At 43.6% G+C, this 20,668-nt stretch overlaps 1 protein-coding gene across 4 annotated transcripts in view; it reads right to left on the bottom strand.

Annotated features, from left to right (window-relative positions):
- runx2b (RUNX family transcription factor 2b) overlaps positions 1-20,668 on the bottom strand; it is a 37,757-nt gene that overhangs the window by 7,297 nt on the left and 9,792 nt on the right. For 3 of the 4 annotated variants that reach the window (XM_028397184.1, XM_028397182.1, XM_028397181.1), the window contains exons 3-6: positions 12,984-13,246; positions 11,590-11,746; positions 9,628-9,732; positions 131-298 (exon numbers count right to left, since the gene is read on the bottom strand). In XM_028397184.1, coding sequence (XP_028252985.1) covers positions 131-298; positions 9,628-9,732; positions 11,590-11,746; positions 12,984-13,246 — 693 coding nt within the window. Of the gene's footprint in view, positions 1-130; positions 299-9,627; positions 9,733-11,589; positions 11,747-12,983; positions 13,247-14,313; positions 14,482-20,668 lie in introns of those variants that run through there. The other variant, XM_028397183.1, reaches the window with a different exon arrangement.

Raw genomic sequence — 20,668 nt, 5'->3', positions numbered from 1 at the left:
TTGATTTGTAACATCACATCAAAGTTTGATGATTAAAAAAGTTTCATTGTTCAGTATAAGGAGTTTTGGGATGTTTGTGGTTTTGTTGGCTGAACGCTGCATCATCATCATCCTCATCATGGCCACTCACCTGTTATCTGTGTCTGTCCTTGTGGGTTGAAGGAGTTGGCCGCTGTGTTGAGAGTTGGCCGTGGAGCTTGAGTGGGGACCGTGACCCTCACTCTCATCCTCTCCAGCTCGGTGAGTCGGTCTGAGAACAGGCCAGTTTTGGGAGGGTCCTCGAGCTTTTGACGATGCCCTACAGAGGCGGGAAAAACAAAAAATACTCCGGTTATACTGAGGGATGCATTTATAATGAATCATTGATTATTACTGCTGTGATGTTTTGTACATGTAAATGTATGGCTGTGAACATCCAGCTACTGTTCCCAGCATACGGCCTGTTTGTTCTTCTGTGTCATGCCAAAAAGGAAGTACGGGGGCTTTTAGAAATGGGATCCTACATCCTGCTAATTAAGAGAAACTGAGGCAAATATCTCATATCACCAACCATGTGAGAAAAAAGAAAGCAAACTGTGAGTTGCTCTATCCTGAGGCATCTTCCTCAGGTAAACACAAGCTCTCACGCCATTGCCTTATTATCCCCACAGGAGTCATTACCTATGCCAAATGTATTATGCCTGTTTGTTTCCTGCATTCCTTTGCCGATAATTTCACACCCTTTATATTCCTTATTAAATTCTCATCACTGTTTCAGGCTTGTAACTCTACACTCCTCCAATATGCAAATGCAGTACATGCCCATAGTGAACACTTAATGCTGGCACACAAAAACAACACAATGTGTCACTCGCTGTGTCTGCTTTGTCAGCCCTATGGTGGGAACCAAATCAAAGCCTGCCCTGGGCCCCAGGTGTGGACTATAGTTTAGCAAAGGTGGAGCAGAAAAAAAAGCCTGTGCACACATATACACACACACAGTTCTTTTTTAACTCTGACACAGTCCTGTGTCTTGTGTGCGTCTGTCTGGTCTTGCACTAGTTCCCCTGTAAAGGCGGTAAAGTAAATATCAAACAGAGGAGAGTAGAAAACTCCTGCTGTGCTTGGCAGAGCTCCAGCTGGCTCAGGCAGAAACAGCAAGCTACTTCAGAATCCTGCTCAACCTGGCTGCTGCATGGGCTCAGAACAAAGGCCTGGCACTATACCTACAACACTTGGTGTTGACGAGAGGGGAAATAAGAGAATCATCATTTGTGTTACTACAGGGTCATTACTAAGATCAAAGATAACACACAAAAAAACACATCTTAGAAGGTTTGATTGATAAGTCTGCCGCTTAAGGTGGAGGCAGAAGCTAGCACATTAAGTCTAGTAGCTGAGGATAATATGAATCCCTTGGACTGAGTCTGAGTGTTTACCTATCAAATGAAGAGGGTAGATGTTGGACATATTTAAACGGACATTTCTGGATGGCAGCCATCACCAATATGGACTTGTAGATTGAAGGAGGGTCCTGGTGTGCTTCCTTTGCTGAATCATTTTTGATGCTGTCTCAGAGATCAGTATAGTAGGCCACTGTTTTAGTGTGACCCCCTTCCCTGGTAGTCTAGCAGCACAGAGCCCATCACCTCCCTCATCGGTAGACCTCATTGATTTGGCTTTCTTGGAAACACAGAACTCAAGATTGCAGGTTGACCTTTGACATGTACGGCCAAATGTGTGGTGATGGTGATGGTGATGGTGACTGACCTTACAGGACAGGGTCATCCTACAGGTTCTCATAGCCATGTTGCTCGCTTTCTACTATAGTGTAAGAAACAGCATTCCACCAGTCCTTCTTGGGTGATAATACCGTGAGAGAGAGGTAGCAAGGGGGACTGCACAACGACCGCCAGTAAAAGTGACTCAAAAACAGACTTTAACCTTTCTGCATAAACTGCCTGTCCATGTAAAACAAGAGCTGTACAGCTCATACTGGATATTAACAACACCCCAACCGAGGAGCTTTGTTGCATGCTAGACTCAGCCTTTTCACTTTCATTGTAAAATAAATGCAAAATGACAAAGGATAAATTATTTGAAAACCACCCATCACAGCTTAGCAACAAAACATGACTTCAGGCCCGGATATGCCTTTACAAACCATCTGACTCGTCGCATCACATTAATTTGTTCTGGAACATCAATTTGGAATTTTAATACTGAATACTACTGCAATGAAATGAGACTTGAGAATGGCGGCAGTGAAAAAGCAGCCAGTGACAGTCAGACAGACCATGATTTTTATTACAATGACGTTACTGGACTGGCATCATCCAGCTGAAAATAAACAGACAATCTCATCATCTGCTTCTTCTAGCTGCTTTGGAGTGGAGAGTGTATGTGGGCTACTTAAAAACCTCATCTTATTGAAGACTTTATAACATAATTCATGTCCATATTTCATTAATAATATTTCCCCATCGTTTCTGTGGATAATTTGTGCTTCTAGTTGGCATTCCTGCATCTCGCTGTGCAAGCTGTGCCCAGTCAATCATAGCGTTTCCATTTTCAACAGACCGAATTTCTATTCTAAAAAAGCCTCGGGACACAGTGCAGTCTTTGTGCACAGCCTGTCTCCTAGAGATGGGAATAAATAGCAATGAGAGACCAGAGGAGATGAAGGATAGACAGAAGGGGACAGACACAAGTGGGGAGGAGGCACATGGAGAGGAAGAGACCCCGATGACCAGTAAATTAAGAGTTCTGGATGTGTCTGAACCAGTCAGGCGACTCAGGCACAGAGGAGAGTGCTGAGTACAACGAATGGTAAAATAGTTAGAGAGAGTATAGGATTTCAACAACGTTGGGGAGGATCCAGATTTAAATTTGAAGAAAATTAACAGTCAAGGAATGTATGGATAAAACTTGTTTTAAGGGACGCTTTGAGTTTTATCTCCTATAAGAATGCAGGATTTCAAGCACCACATTAAGGTCCAATTTACACTCCGAACAGCCAGACCTCAAGTCCATTAGTTTAGCAAGGCTTGACAGTAAATACAGTTTTTCATGAGTTAATTACACCTTTTAGACGACAACTGTTGCCAAACACAAGACGTCTCAGCTGTTTTATCGGAACCCTAGCTGGGCGGAGGAATGAGCCGAGGGTATTTAAAGGAGCGGGAAAGGCGGATGATTTCACTGCCGTAGGGAAAGTCCCTGAGATTCCCATCATCCCTGTGAAAACAGCGGAGATTTTCGATAGCGCCTGCCACTTCCCTGCCCAGCCAGCGGCCGGAAACATGGACAGATTCAGACCAGATGTGAGCGACTCGCGCACACATGCAGAAATACAGACACACACACGCACAAAAGGGAAGCGCACTTCTGCACATGCAATCATGCACACAAGCATCATTACACACTTGCAGATGTGCACACACGCACAAAAAAAAGATTAATAATGATGAGATAACACCTCAATGGATAGTATCTCTAATCACACAGTTGCATACTGATCCTAGAAAAGTATTATTTCAGCCATCTCAGAGACATGTGTCTGGATTCAGCTCACCTCTGCTGATCTGATAAAATCAGTGAGGACAAGTAAGCAAACAGAACACAAGTCTTCTGTAATTAATGGCAGCATTAGGTTGAATCTGAGCCTGAGCACAGGGATTTAGCTAACAGTTAGCCGTTCCTTCATATGGCCCGGCTGAACATATATATAGATATTGTTTCTTTAGCTAGGAAATGAGGATTTCATATGACATGCGTATCAATGTACTTTTTAAAATCATACGTAGCTTGAAGAAATATTATGAATAGTGAATAAAGTCTTTCCTAGAACCAAAAGATTTATACAACTCTTGTGTCTATTTGGCAAAAACATGTGAGCTACAGCCAGGAGCAACAGAGCAAAGCTTAGCAAAGATAAGAAATTAGTTTTGTCTAAAAATTAAATTAAGATAAATTAGACACAGTTAGGTTAGGTGTTTTCTTATGCAAGGCTAAGCTGATGTTTCCACATATCATCTACTGCAAAAAAATGATATAAGCCCCTCCTTATTTTCAAAGTTTCAGCTATCACCACAGACAACTCCACAGACAGAAACTCTCCTGCTTGCTGCCTGACTAAGTAACATGTGAGGAAAATGCACAGTGCCAGAAAATCCTGAATAAATGGGATAATTTATACTATTTGGTGTCACGTCATGCCCTCGAAGCCCTTCAGTCTGGTTTATGATCACTGGGTGGATGAATGTATCTTTGGGGCTGATTCAGAAAACCCCCCATGTTCATGGAGCCAGGGTTGAATCAGCCAGTCTGTGCTGTGTTTGCGTGTGTGTCTGTGTCAGTCATCTCACAGTGGAACAGTAAAGTCGATGAATGAATATGCTGGGTCCATATTTCACTTTTTTATTTGAAGCTCTCGCAGTGGCCATGTTATTTTTGTGACCGGTCAGAAACAATGAATTATTTCAGGTGGCAATCTGAAGTTGGCAGAGCGTGGCTCAAGGGGTGACAGCCAAACACCCGTCTACCATGGGGGTCTCGTAGAGAGAATGAGAAAAGAAAGAGAAGAGAAGGGGAGGAAAGGAGGAGGAAGTGAAAAAAAGAGAGAGAGAGAGAGAGAGAGACGAAAGAGGAGGTGTTGGAGACAAGGCAGCAAGCGAAGGAGAGAAGGAGAAAAAGGGAGCCAGGCTGTCGTGGAGCGCTGCCAGCCGTCTGTGTGGTCCATGCGTTCCAGCCTGGAGGAAGCTAGCCAGGCAAGGGAAGGGCACACACACACACACACACACACACACACACACATCATACATACACAAGACTTCCCAAAGGAGATACATTTATTGAATGCAAACACACTTTATACACATTTGTACAATACTGTACAAAGTTTAAAGGGTGCACACTCACACACACACACACATTCTCTCTCTCTCTCACACACACACAGTTTGGCTTGTGTGTGGTTTCAGACAGGCTCCCTCTGCACCTCTCTGCTCACATTAAAGTGTTTTGATTCAGAACAGGGGAGAACAAACCCCTCTGAGATGTTTTTTTGTGTTGCAACCAAATCCAGACTTTGCCTCTTTATCTCTTTTCATGATTCACTTTTTGCCTCCCCCTTCTCACTCTTTATTCTTCTGTCTTCCCCTTTGTCTCTCCCTCCCACTGAATAATTTTGTGTTTTGCATTGTAGAGGCCCTGGCACCTCTTCAAGGAACTTCATAAGACATTCAAGTGACTGGCTGCCTCTGGAAAAGCCTGTAGTATTTTTTTCCTCAACCCCCCCCCTCTTCTCCCTCTTTTCATTTCTTTTCTTCTTGATGTTTGGGTGAGTTTTATTTGTCCGGCTCCCTTTGTTAAAAGCTGCTTCAAGCGAGGCAGCGGCAGATAGGTGGATCTTCTGAAGCTCTCTTTAATTACCTGTATGCTGAACAAACACAGGCTCTGTTTCTAGAGAGGTTGCTTTAGGCAGGCTTCAATAATCCAAGCACATAAAGGCCTTCATCTCTCTACATAATGTAAAGAAATTAAATGACAGCTGGCTGATGTCATCTAAATATTGTGGTAAAATGTAATTTGTTTTAGAATTTAGCTGTGAGTATAAATGGCTGTTGTAGGGAAACAAAGCCCAGACCTTACAGCAGGTAATAGTACCCTTCCTGCACATGTAGTGACTTGTGTGTGGGTGTGTGTGATGACGCTGCTCTGAGGCTTTTTGGTGTCATCATGACTAATGCTAATGAAGGTATCTCATTTACTTATAATGATTCCTGCCAGTGCTGCAGTGCTGTAACCTATCCAACTCTTCAATTCAGTTGTTCATAGGAATCCTCTGGCAACCTCACAGTTCAGTTTGATTGCCATTTTGGCATCTGATTGAAACATAGACTGCATATGAACACTGGATGACCTGACAGCTTTCCAAAAGTCTGGCCAAAACATCTCAATTGCCCCCTGCTGCCTGGCTGCAGTACTGGCCAGTACTGGTTCTGATGCATTTCCAATTCTAACCCTGAATACATTACCATCTTTTCAGCTTTTTTTCTGTCATGATGGGATGGGATGCTCGCTTTTCCTGATTTTTATAAAAACACTGGATCATATAAAGGGAGTGCACTAAAACAAAGGGGTGGGGCTTAGCTAAGGGACCATTCTCAATTCAAAACTATTATCGACATGACAAAAACAAATGGCTGCTTTTACTCTGATTTACCATGTGCCAACCTAGGCCCTGGTAAGTAACCTGACCAAACTTTCAATGAGAGGCCATCCCAGATTAGGAAGGGGTATAGTGTATGATCAGCCATATTTTTATTCTGTTACATTACTGGATTACACTTGACTACAACAGTGTGATACTGAAGGATGACAAAATATGTGTATGCTATCCGACTAAATGCATATGAGGCATTACCACAGGCACTATACATTTATAACAGTAAAGAGATAGAAATATACATTATGCTTAACAGGCATGCACATAATACAGTATTTTTTCCAGCCAGACTTTGTGTCAATCACACAGCGCAGTATGATCAGAGGCACAGCCTATTTTTATGTTTTTTTAATCTATTTAAAGTTGCAACTATGGAAAATATAGTCACAACTGTATACATACATCAATGTGTGAGAGCGGAAGAGTTTGGCTTGGCAGATAGGTCTCCTGAACCACTAATATTGTCTGCAGGCTTGTAAGTACCCAGGGCCTCTTCACCAGACTTGTTAACACCCTGACCAAAACCGAACCAAAACACGACCCCGTCCCCAAGCCCAGAACCCCCAAGACTCACCAGCTTCAAATCCCAGAGAGCAGAGACAGGCCTGACCACTAACCTCCACCACTGACACACGTTACAATCACTCAGTTATGCAGAATAACCACTGGAATATGCCACAGCAAGACACGGTATGTGTGATGCCACAATGGTTTTTGCCACCTTCCATGTTTGTCTGTCATCAATTAACTATAATGAGAACAGTGGGTTTGGACAGAAAGCCTTGTATATTGTGTTATTACGACTCGGCTATTATCACTCAGGAAGTTTGTCTCAGCTGGCCATAGCCACCATCAGGAGCAGCTGAAGGGAGACAGAACCACCTATAAAAGCACACTGGTTTAAACAGCCACTCCCTGTCTATTAGCTCAAAATGACATTTAATGAGGCCTATTAGCTCTGCTCCAAATCAGCACTGTGGCTACACTAGACTAATGACACCAATAACACACACTCTCGCTCTCTCTGCAAATCATGTCATGTGGGTGCACACCAGCAGACACTAATAACACTACATGCTTTTGCATATTATATCTACATGCCTATGCTGGCATGCGCAAATGCACACGGCCATGCACGTGTGTGTACACACACACTCGTCAAGTTGTTGGTGCAGTGGCAAACCACAGGGTAACCAAGAACTATCAAGCGATTAAGCACAATGTGAGCCACAGAAACCGAGTTAGCCTCCCGCTAATAACACAGTGGCCAGAGGGACCTGACTAACCACTTACCATACCCGCACACACACATACAAACTGTAAACCTCTGAGGAAAAAAATCACACCACAGATCTTCAAACTGGGCCCCACTGATATTCACCGCTCTGACCACGCAATTAATTAACTAAAGCTTGGCTCCACAGTTCAGAGATATGAGCCCCTGTTCATTTGCGGGTGGTCCTACTTTATTCCTCCACTGATATTAGAACTGCTGACATCCCTCAGGAAGCCTCATATGGCTACCATAAGGCTCATCAGACACACTGACACAAAATGTCCGTCCAGAGTGAGACACCCACAACCAGGCAAGTCATTAACGAGGAGATAAAGCAGCAATAAAACATTGAAAAGTGATGAAAATAATCCAATCTAGTGTTATTGTCAACTTTTTTTTCCCAGAATCAACACAGTGTTTTTACAGAGAAGGGCCACAGAGTGCCAGTGTGTGTCAACTTTAAGACAGCCTACTGTTCCTTCTCTGTGCAGACCCCTCCCTGTGAAGGCCTGGTGTACCACAGGCCTCCTAATTACCCACTCGTTTAACACAAAATAGAGCTGTAATGGACGACAAAGCCCCCCATGTCTCAATGAAGCGTTCACAGATAGAATCACAGCTCTGGAGGCAGCCATTGCTCATATAGCTAACAGAGTCCGTGCTGGAAACATGGAGGAGGGGAGGCCACGGTGGAGAGGGCACATGTGTGTTTTGCCACCCTTCGACCTCGGCTTAATGACCCCTGAGAGGGAGACGTGTTCTGGCTGTAGTTTCTAGGTAAATTACACCATCACTGTAATTCTGACCACTTAACAGCAAAGGAAAGGAGTTCAGAGGTTATATATGATGACATAGTCTTTATTGCCTAAATTACTGCCCAGAGACTAAAGTTGGGCTTAACTTTAAAGCTTTTTGTAAGACCACAAATTGAGAAAATAGGAGGAAAAACAATGGATGAATGTGTTAAGTCTTTTTCACTTTGCCAGGCTCCTCTCACCTGACATTAGGTTGTCTTTAGTTTAGTGACTCACATTTTCAGCCTTTCATGTAAGACTTCCTGGACACAAATCTAAGAAGACAACTTTTGTTGAAACCAAACTGAGCTTTTATAAACAAATTTAGTTCCGACTCTCATCTGCTCGCCACCAAATAACAGGACTTGTTTGAAAGTCCTCTGATGGGGGACAGCAGATGCACAGGAAATGCTTTTGATCAAACAAGAGTGAGAACGGATGGCGAGGGGGAGTAGGGGGCGAAGAGGGTGTGATTGTGAGTGTACATGTGCGTTTGAGGACAAGCATATGCCTTTGTTTCAGGGCGCATGTTGATGAGCGCTGAATGTCGAGTGTGTGAGGCATTTTCTGGCACCACAGGCAGGTTTTCCTACAACAGAGACTGATGGTGGTACTAATCCTACTGTCTCCCGGCTCCGCTGTGTCTCTGTGTTTCCTGGTGCCATATGTGACAGGGCAGGCGGGTGGGTGGGTTGTTTGTGATGTGATATTGTTCAGTGAGACGCCACAAGATGAGAATATGTTTTTTTTTTTATGAACAGGGAGGAGGGTTGTGGAAACAGCTGCATGCCAGACCAGTTGGCACTGATGGCTATAGTAAAGTTTTTTTTTCCTCCTCAGTTGTTTTTATATGGCCCATTAAAATGAGCTGATGCTAGCACTCTGCTACCCAGTGTACCCTCTCAAGAATATTTTTATTTCTCCTCTTTCTGTGACTATCACATCAAACTGAGGTGCTTTGAGGGGTTATCTTAATCAATAAACCTCTTAATTTCTAATTAAGTGAATTACATTTTACAATCATCATTTAATCTAGGTACTTCCTGCCAGGGAGACACTCCCACAGCTCACTTAAAGGGACATTCTACAGATTTTGCACACCATGTTGAATACAGCTTTAAAACTGTTGAGTCACTGTATCTCTGTGGTGTATTTTCCACAGTCTAATGATGCCTGATGATGTCATCAGAAAGTATGCATCACAGACTAGAGATGCAGGGTTAAATTATTGAGTAGGCATTATGGGAAATGCTTACAGATATTTTGTGACAACATTAGTTTTCCAAATTAAAGGAAGAACTGTGGATTATGTAGTGTGTGTAAGCATGTGTGTATGCATTGGTACTCACTCCTGGGCTCACGTGGTCCATCAACGGTGACCTTTATGGCTCGATGGTAAGTGGCCACTTGTGGTGGGTTGGTGAATACTGTGATTGTCAATGTGAAGCTCTTGCCTGTGGTGACATCAAACAACATCAAATGACATACCATCCACTGGAGACAATGACCAGTATTCATGTCGAAACCATCCCGAGTCACAAGTGTGGTTGCAGTCGCATAATAGCCAATACAAACTGGGAAAAATCGTCTTTGAGAAGAATAATGACAGACAACATTGGCTGTTTGAGAGGGTCTATTTAGGTTCTTTGGCAGAGCCTAAATGGAGGATTGACTGCAGGAGCCCGTATCTTGTTATCCAGAATGTTTAATACAGTGTGAGTGGGCGAGAGGCATTTTAATAGTCACTTCCTTTCTCGATAATCCCCCAGCAGTTGTTGCCTTGGGGTTCGAGCGTTTGTCTGAGCAAGTGTGTATGCTCCTATGTGCTCGCAAAAGGAATGCTGTGAATCAGAGAGCAACAGCCAAGTCAGCAACAACACTAACGTCTGAGGTATGCAGACGCGTCATGTAACTATGGCTGTGTGCAGGAAACAGGAAGTGGGGGGCAGGTTACTGCAGCGACTCATCTAAGCAGCTGTCCATTCAGTCTCAGCCATCTACTTGTGCACTTCCTCATCCCTTATCTGCTCTGCATCTCAGCTCTGTGTAAACATGTTTCTCAAACAGGTGATAAGATACAGATCACTGATGCAACAGGTGCCCCACATGCCTGATTTGAGGTGCATGTGGGTTAAGCAGAGCTAGTGATCTCTGATAAAGTGGAACATCGTAGACGTCACTTCCCTGCCTCCCTGCAGTCATTGCTGCTGTCATCCATTACCTGTGATCTAATTTGTGCTTACTGTTAACGTATCCCTGTACACTACTACACATCTGTATCTGATTCCTCTCTCTGCATCCATGCTATCACTAGTACAGTGGCACCAATTTAGCTCAGTAACTATCGATCCGCGTCCATCTCTGTTGGCTCTCTCCGCCTCTCTGTGCATGACATTTAGCAATCTAACATCCTATCAGTTCGCTCTGCTTGTACTTATCTTCGTCATTACAGGGTATTCATTTCAGACACCTCGTAGTCTGATCTACCCTGGCTCCTATGTCACTTCCTGTTACTAGATTCTGTGTCACAGTAAAGGGACGCACACAAGATCTCCAATGGCAACAGGTCCAGCCACCATGCCTCCTTTCCACTCCTCTCTGTGCTTTATCACCCCTCCATCCCTCCTGACTTCCCCTTGTTCCTCCCCCTTTTTGACAGCTACAACAGAGAAGGAAACTGAGAAGAAAAGTCACTTGTGGAGCTGCTGACAGCACTTATCATCATCAACTTATCGTAGGAGGCCTTGTTGTGCGAGATTTGTACAAAATAACAGAAAATAGTTCCAGAAAGTTTGGAAGGAGTGAGAGAGGGCGAGATCATGCTGTGCCAAATCTTAAATTGTAAATAACACAATTAAGTAACGAGTAACTTTGAGTCGCTCTAGTGATGCCAAACATTCATGGAATGCCATTTGACTTCTGCCTAACAGCCTGAAGATATGAGTGGAGAGTGATCAGCACAGCAACACCCAACATGTTTATGAGCCTCAACTGAGCTGGGTCATGTCAGGTGAATATTTACTGTAAAAAAAGACATCTTCTACAGATCAACACTTACTAAGGTAGCTGCTGCTGGACAGTTGCAATCATCTTTGTTGCTTAAAAGAAAATGTGTTAAACATTATATCTTAAAGAGTCTCATTTAAAGATGATTCACCTCTCAGACTGCAGCACATGGGTGGTGGGATTTGGGTCTGGAGTTAGATCATTATGTGGTTGCCACGAAGGGAATGTGGCCACTAATCCACACCACTGAACCTAATAGATCCTGCTGAGCAGTAGCTGTGTGTGCAGCGCGTTTCAGGCCTCACCTCTGCCACTGCGGCCCACAAAGCGAAGGTCGTTGAAACGTGCCACTTGGTTCTTCATCACACCAGAGGCGTTACGCAGCTCTGCGGAGTAGTTCTCATCGTTGCCTGCCATCACGGTGACAACGGTCCCGTCCGGTATGTCTCCGAGGGCAACAACCTGCCAGGAACAGAGAGGTCAAAGGGCAGAAACTCAATAACTTTAGGATAAACTGTAAAGGGAATGGAGCATGATGGATTGTCAGTATGCATAGAAAAACATATTCTCTTCCCTGCATTAACAAAAAAACTTAATTTCACTTCAAAGGCATTTATATTATTCTCAGTTGTAGACTCATCATTTATCATCATGCCACCCTCCCCTAAATTAAGCTGATAAATGTCTTTAATTTTATTCTAGTGAAGCAGTTTGATATTAAGATAAACGTCATTATGAGAGTCATCATTCAAACAAGAGCGCCTGGTGTTATCGTTTAGATTTTTGGAGGCAGATAAAAGAAGACGAGCAGGCCCTACAGATCTACCATGATTACAGAGCTGTGGCAGTAAGAATTGTTAAATAACACTTATATTTTAAAAAGTGTCACATTTGATTTAGAGCCAGAGCTACAGCTACAAATTTCCTCTTTACAGTGTCTTTGATCTATCCTTTAAATGATGTATCTAAGTAATTAATTCCTGTGAAAGCAAGTGCAAAAATAAATGTCAAAGCTTCAAAAGTGTCTACAGAGGCCTAAAATATATAAAGCCTCATTTTTAGTGCATTTAAAAAGCATGCTCAATCAAATGCAACATGTAAAGAGAAAACCCAAATGTGTTTAAAAAAAATATTACAATGGTGATTACACCTGACAAAATGTGGTGGTAAAATATATATCACATGTTGTAATATTTATTAAAACTCCTGTCACATAATAAATTATGAGAAAATGTGATTTTAGCAGCTTCAATGTGAGTTGTTGTATAATTTACTGAATAGGAGACGTTTTAAAAAAACTCTCAATTCTATATTTATTAACATAAAAGAGGAAAAAACAATTGCTTTCTTATTTTACTGTTGACACATTATACCTTACACTCTGGCTTTTAAAATAAAGCCATTTGAAACATCACAATGATATTTTTTTTTCCTAATTATTATTCCCTATCAATTTGGATTTTTTCTTTACTATAATTTGTAATGACACAGGAATAACTTCCTGATCGAGCATCACATTCACATTTGACATTTGTAACATTTATTTTGCATAAAGACAGAATGTAAGTTGAAGAGTAATCAGGCATTTAAAGTTTCTGAGGTCTTATTTACTGCTTGTTTTCCTTTTGTTTATCACCAGCAGCACACTGAGGCTGATCCACCGCTGAACTCAGCCGCACATGCTGCGCCGGGGACTCACCTTGAAGGCGACAGGCAGCGTCTTGTTGCAGCGCCAGTGGGAGGGCAGGACCGAGCACAGAAAGTTTGGGCTGTCGGTCCGGACCAGCTCGGCCGGGTGGTCAGCGATGATCTCGGCCATGCTGCGGTTTTCGTGGGGACGCAGTCTTGGCACCGGTGCCGCTGCGTCCGGCTGCCCGGCAGGAGAGCTCACATCGTTCATCTTCCCTGGGACCGGCTGGAGGCTGCTGGACGGCGGACTGAACCTCCGACTGGCGCTGGGATCTACGGGAATTCGCATCACAACAGCGGTGGATTATCAGAAAAGGCAGCAAAGGCTCTCCAGCTCCACTTTCTTTCTTTCTTTCCCACTCTCGCACACTCAGGGAGAACTCGGGAGTGTGCGCCGCTGCTCGCTGAACCTCAGCGCGCCTGCCAATGGAAAATGGGACTGGATAAGCGCACAGCGCGTTTCAAACCCAGATCCACTACAAACTTTTAGTGGGCGCCTTCAAACAGCATGAAATGTACTTCTCCGTCAAGAAAAACAACCCTCGAAAACTTGCTGATGTTTTAAATGACAAGTACTCAGGAGAAGAGTCCATGTGCCATAACGCAGGCGTAGTTGCTCATGTGCGGATAAAAATAACTTCAAATAAATGTCCGAGCGCGTAATAGGCTATACAATTACAAAAAGCGCAGACTAAAATGGAACAGCCGACCCAGATGCTCAAAAAAGTTTTTGTCTGTCTTCCTTTAGTGAAAAGTCAAAGCGCAGCTCCAGGTGCGTCATTGAAGTCTTTGTGCCAAACTGAAAGGCACTCTGGAAACCCGCAGGCTATGTACACACACAAAAGTTTTCAAAGTCAAAGGAATAAGGTCTAACAATACTTTACAGGGCTATTTATAATCCCGCGAGGCCTGCAAATGGTACATATTTTTCTGTTAAGTCTTCCGGGAGAGCCGCAGGTTTTGTGTATAGGGTTAAAAATGTTGATGAAGTCGAGAAGAAAAAAAAATAATCGCCGGTGAGATGAAGGAGGCGGAAAAACGAATCCCGTTTTTTGTAGCCGTAAATGCGGTTAGTGTTTGGAGGACGGGGTTTCCCGTGCTCAGGCTTTTTGTGGTTTATATAGCTCGAGCGCCCAGCAATTATTGCGCTGATGCGACTCCAACACGTGGTGTCTGGAGTCAGATCCATTCCCTCCGCCATAATCTATCACGCCTATATAGACTGCCGGACAGCTCGCCGTGTAATGTCTATACCTTCATGAAACACACATGGGGGACACGTCTCACGCCGTCGTTTTTCACAGAATGTACACACATCTGAGAGACTGTAGCCTACGTACCGACATGACACCGCTCCCCGGGACCATCCGCGCGCTCCTAACTCTGGAGGTGGTCATTTCCAGTCAGCAAACACGCGCCGGTCCATCAGACCGTGTTGTGTTACCACTGTGTCCTGACAATATGCGGCTCACCAGACGCGTTCACACAGCACAGCCTGGGTGAGAAGTGAGTTGCACCACATAAGGTAGGAGTGAGTGAGTCACCGGAGAGCGGTGAGTCAGGTAGAGGCGCAGGAGTAGAGTTTCACTCGGTCGCAGGGGAGAGCTGTTGTGCAGGTGTACAGGTATTCTACTTCACACGGGCTTTCATTTATGTCCATCCACCCACGTTGCTGTTTTCTGGGCTGGCTATGCTTTTCTTTTATTAAAGCCATTTATATTAAGTCAAACTTATCAGTTGGTGTGCCTCATCCCGCTTCTTTAACGTATTAAAGTTTATGTAAGCAGCACCAAAAGATGAGCCCCGATGTGCGTAATTACGCACACTTTCAAATGACAGTTATATAGGCCTATAAAGTCTAAATTGGAGACATTAATATTTCCACAAATTTTACTCTTTTCTACACCTTAGAAAGGAAATATTTTACTACACCATTATATTTATTTGATCTCTTGACTTAACTCTTGCAAAACAAAAATACACCTTCATGAATTTTTACAGATCAATCTACTAAATAGCAGATAACAGTTAAAATTAGCTCTCTATCAGCTAACTACACCATTCATACTTAAATATCTTCTTTTTTAAACGTGTGCTTACTTTGGACAATTATTAGATATTTTCTTAACAATACCTCCTGTAGTTTTACTTCGTTTTTTTAACATTAGCCTATTATTTTGCAATGGCTACTTATATAAAGCATCTCCAAAGTCAACACTGACATGTATCCTTACAAAGACTTTTTTTAAATCAATTAAAAAAATCTGATTTTAAATAGCATTAATAACATTTTCACCCCTGTGCATCATCATCATACTTAAAAAAACATCTGTGTAATAACTGCTGAGCTGTTTAGTGTAGGAGCTAAACGCCATCTCTGAGAAAGCCCCTCCTGTGTCTACTGTAGAGGGCATCATCTACCCTCTGTGAGACTCCATATCTCAGCTGGCGTTCCTGACCTACCCCACCCTCTGCCCTGATTACCCGTCAGTCTCCCAGGGAGACTTTCTGAGTGCCACATCACACAGGAGTATGTGTATTGCCAGTCCTGTGTTCCTTTTTTTCCGCTGCTCCCAAACAGGATTTTATTGGGAGGGAGTCTTAAAGACAAAGGTCTTTGATACTCTGGGCCCATTTCAAAATAAATGGGAGTACTGGAAGGCACAGCTGTTAGCTTTTTTGGTTCCTGTCAGGGGCTTTTGTAGCTTGTTTTTATGTTGTTAAGTTGGATATATTTTACAAAAAAAAAAGATTTCTGCCTGGACAAAATAAAGGTTTATTCGCAGTCCTGCAGCCTGAGCACTTGAAATAACTCGACTTCTTATGTTTCATAACGTGTGCGTGCACATGCATACACGTCTGTTAGCATGTGTGCGACCGTGAGGATGTGGGAGGGATATATATAAAGTCTGAAAGCACTGACACGCATCTGGCACCTCGTCATGTGGATGGGGTGGGGTGGGGGGGAAGAGTGATTGAGTTACACTTCCCTTCCTTGTGCCCCAAACACCAGAAATATGGTTCACATTGTCCAACATTCTCAAAGATCAACTAACAATTCATGGATGGATAAATGTGAATAGTAGTAATTAAATCTGTAATAGTGATAAACATGGCCTTGCAGGAACCATGGAGCCAGTTATTCCAGTGGAGTTAGGTTTCAGCTCCGATAATATTGTTTTTTCACCATTGAATACTTTTAGAGTAATGTGGAAAACATCCTAAATGTTCTAGTGGAATTTAATTTAGGAAATGTTAAGGATGAAATAATAACAACCCTGGAGTCAATTTCATGCCATGGGCCTAATTAGCCTTTAATGTAAATGTATTTAATGTTATTTTGACTCGAATTTGAAATGGAATTTAATTTCAGAACTGTCTTTTGTATGGTTTCCTAAGTAAAAGACATTATATAAATTCACATTCTCAATCAAGGCAAACTAATCAGTTCTAAATTTGGATTTGCTGCACTCTGTTATTGTCCCATCACAGGCAGCATATTTTCCCAGCCCAACCCCAGGCCCCAAACGCCCCCCCCTTCAACCTAGTCGTGACTTAAACCCTGACAAGCCCGGCTCATCAAAGAGTGTTTGTCCCATCTGACTCCGTTTTGCCTCTCCGCTGCACATCCAGCATCTGTCTTCCAGCTCCCTAAAGGATACGGTCCACATTCATACTGTACAGCCTTGCTGTCTTGGCTCTCTGTCATTCAGAGGTACAGGGCGAACTCAGTGCAAGTTTAAAAAAAAAAAAAATCCACAGTTTGATGTCCTGGAGATTAGAGGGGAGACAGCAGAGGAAGCGTTAATGTGCCAGAAAACGCTGTTCAATCAAAAATACCACTTCCCTACTTCAATGTCATGGAATAAAAAAAAAAGCCTTTTAAATAAAAGTGAATGCTGGAACGTTTGAGGCAGTGTTGGGACTTTTAGGATATGTGACCGATCCTGCTCAGTATTAACAGATTTAATATGATGTAGTAATGAATCTAGCATAAAGCTGTTTAGCTATTCACTGGGTCTGCTGCTCGCCTGGTGCACAGCTGGATCGTCTCTCTCAGTTCTGGTATTATTCATCTACTGTGTTACACTGGCTTGGAGTCATTGCACAGTAGGAGAAGTCACTAACAGTGAAGAACCACAGTATACCACACTGAGCAGGATGTGCGTTTGTGATTTATGGTAATATTGTATTTCTGCTGCTCAGTTTCAATTATTTGTTTTCAATAAAAATCAAACTCAGCTGACATTCTCTGACTAATTTTTTTGTCGAGATATCAAGCGTGTAATAAAAGTTTCTGTTCTCTGTCCCACTTGGATTGACAAAGACAGTGTGACCGCTGACATGTATGCACACCCGCCAGATATGATGTTGTCAGCACACTAACCATGCAAAATCTTCCTCAGTGTGTCAGTGTGTTTGACATGCACAGACACACACAACTGCAATGAGCAACACCTAATTAGAAAAGAGGGCAGGACACACACCCCTGCCAATGGTTTAGAACGGACACAACCAACCACATGGACTCAAGCATTCTATTTTTTAGGAAAATAATCAAAAATCCTTGTGAGCAGCATTACTGTCTCTTAGTACTCTTCCTCACTCTTTCTCCTTTTCAGAAGTGTACACTGTGCTCTCATCATTCAAGAGGAAAAGTACAGCCACTTAGGACTCAGGATTAAGGCTCCATTTCACAGTGGTGCATTTTTCAAGACACTTAATTATAGCTTTCTAGAGGAGGGCAGTGACGAGGCCCAGGACTCTACAGCTCTAACGGGATGTTTCCATGTTTGGCATGCCACCAGCCAAGCAGCTTGCCAGCATAACCAATCAGCGAGCCCACCAGGCTAGGCAGCAAACCAGCCAAAGTTTCAGTCTACTAGCCAATAAACTAAAAGAACAGGCACGCGGCCGCAAAAACTAGATTGAGAATTAGTGGACCAATTAGTGAACCAGCTAGCCAGCAGGAGGAGGATGACGACAGGGAAGGAACGTTACATGTCCTGACCTCATCGACGCGACCTCACCGACTCACATCCACGCACTGATCCTAGATCACAGCTAAGCCCTTAATGACTGTTTGTGAATGAGCCTGTGACATCACTGTGAACTGTAAGGACGAGGACGGCACGTTCTGCGGTGTGTGTGTGTGAGCGCATATCTCTATGCAACAACAGGTTATTAGACTCTGAGGTACCACGCCTAAAGAGTTTAATATACATTACAGTGTATACGTTCAAATGGAGCTGGTCTGATATTTCACTCTGTTTTTGAAATGGCAGAGAGCAGCGTGGAAAAAGATGGAGACATGGAGGGGGCGGCTGCTTCACTGCTTGTGGCAGGAGGGTAGAGAGGGAGGGAGGAGGGGTATAGAGACAATTTCCTCTCTGCTCTTATTGCTCTGACTGTCTGCCGCCTACCGCCTTCATGGAGGTCCCTAATTGAGATCACTTGTACTTAAAAATAGGAACAAAAAAGGAACTTCTGTGGGCTGGGAGATGGAGAGGAGAAAATAAAGCAGTAATATGTGATGAAGGCTGCCATTAAAGAGTCCCAATGATAGATCTGAGTAATGGGGGCACGGAGCTGAGAACTCTTTCTGTGTCTGCCAGGGAACCTTCAGATGTTGACGTGTCACACACCACCTGCTGTCACTGCTGTAAAACAGAGCAAGAGTGCATTTGTAGGCTTTGTGTGTGTGTGTGTGGCTCTTTGATGAGGTAGAGTGACAGTGCCCGGGGCTAAGGCCAGAAAAATGCCAACAAAAGGGGGGTTCAGTTTTTCCACTTTTGTATGCAAGTGTATGTATGTATTTCACAGTTTGTCTTTACATGGCTGCAAGAGAATATTTTGAAAGCCAAGTGTACACTGGGTACCGCTCTCTGTAGAGCTTTTGTGAAATTAGGTATGCTATTATTAGTCCTTCACTTCAATTCAGCCGTTTCACCGATCAAACCCTCTCTGGAGCCACCTTTCCCAGACTCGGTCCCAGAATGTCCCTAAAGGCGCGCTGGTTTTCCCTTCAAACCATCTATCACTCAATCAGGCCTGATCCTGCTATTAATCAAACAATGAGCCCCCCCCCCTCCTTAGAGGCCAGTTTGAAGGATTGGCTTGAGGGAAACGCAGCGTATCCAGGAGTGGTACCGGACCACGGCTGGGAACAGAAACCCTGTAAAGAGGGTTTTTCTTGGACCCAGACCCTCTGTAGGTGCTAAAGACAATACAGACACTCGGGCTAGGCCAACATTCCACTTTACACTTTTCCCTTCCTCTGTGTATTTCACTGGTCTACTTCCCCTCTGCAAACTAGCCGGCTAGTATCAAAATATTTATAGTACATCTGCAAGACATGCTGTTCTCATGTATCCAGGACCGTTAAGCTGTGTGTTCATTATGCGAGGTAAAACTAATACCAGATTTACAGGAGGATATTTCTCTCTGTTCTCCCTGTCCCATGCAGTACGATAGAGGATGATTTATGTGAGGTGAGGACGCACAGGCGCGATAGATAGAGTGACTATGCGGCCAGCGGCAAAAAAGGCAGCAGCCCAGACTTGCGCTCACAGGGGGGCTATCGACTATCACTCACCCGTTTCCACTGCTACAGTTTGGAGACTGGAAGGATGGGCAGTGGCTGGACAGGAGGCATGGCTGTATGTATGTATATACACAGAGGCAGCGCAGGAATGTCCAAGTCCACACCGATGTAAGGAGGTGTAGAGGAGTGCCAAAGAAAAGGGGGAAAAAGTCCGTCATGGATGCTCAATTGCACACAGACATAAACATTTAACCATCGATGGAGTTAACCCACGCCTGGAAATGTCTCATATACATTTTTTGTTTTGGAACGTTTAAAATTTGTATTAAACATACCATTTGTTTTGGTTGGCTACCTTTGGAGAATGGGTATTATGAATGGGCTTTTACTGTAAGATGAAACCCTGGCTTTGCTCTGCTGCCTTATATCTGGGGGGTAATCAACATTATAACTGTCAGTCAGGTGAGACAACAGCCAATCAGATAAACAGAAGATGAAAAAATCAGCAGGCAGTAAGAGCAGCCACTGCAAAGGGTGTGCATCAAGCAACAGTTTGGATGTTGCTCTCTTTCTCCTGATCACAGTCCAGCTCGGAGCAGTGCCAAAACACTAAGCCTGAACTCTGCAACCTCGAGCCATACGTACTAGTTTTGAATTCTTAGCCATTCAGACGTCAAAGCGGCCCCAGGAAGTCTTGGCGTGAGAAGCCTTACATGCAGCATCTGATGCTCTGTGTGCAGCACGAGTTAAAGAATTAAAGTTTGGAGTCACAGTCGATGCAGCTCACTCAGATCAGCCTTTGCCTGAAAACCTGAAGTCTGTAATTACGCTGTGACTATTAGGCTACTGGTCAGAAATGACTCACAACAAGGTGGGGGTGTGGAGAGAGAGAAGAGGCGGTTAGATGGAGTTTGTTTTCATAGCTCTCAGCCTGAGATGTCCTCAGACAAAATCAATTGCAGTCATCTTTGGAAAAGAGGGTACATTGAAAGAAAATATCAGCAAAGTTGAGGGGAAAACAGGATTTCACAGAAGATAAATGGCTATTGTCTGATTATGTGACCTATGGCCCTGTATTTTCCACATACACTCAGAACTCAGTGGTTATTCCAGGACAAGGCCTTTTCATGTCGTGTCTGCTCAGCCCCTAG

This window comes from Parambassis ranga, chromosome 24 (assembly GCF_900634625.1).
Source record: "Parambassis ranga chromosome 24, fParRan2.1, whole genome shotgun sequence".
Classification (NCBI taxonomy): domain Eukaryota; kingdom Metazoa; phylum Chordata; class Actinopteri; family Ambassidae; genus Parambassis; species Parambassis ranga.
This window is presented reverse-complemented; position numbering and strand designations above follow the sequence as displayed.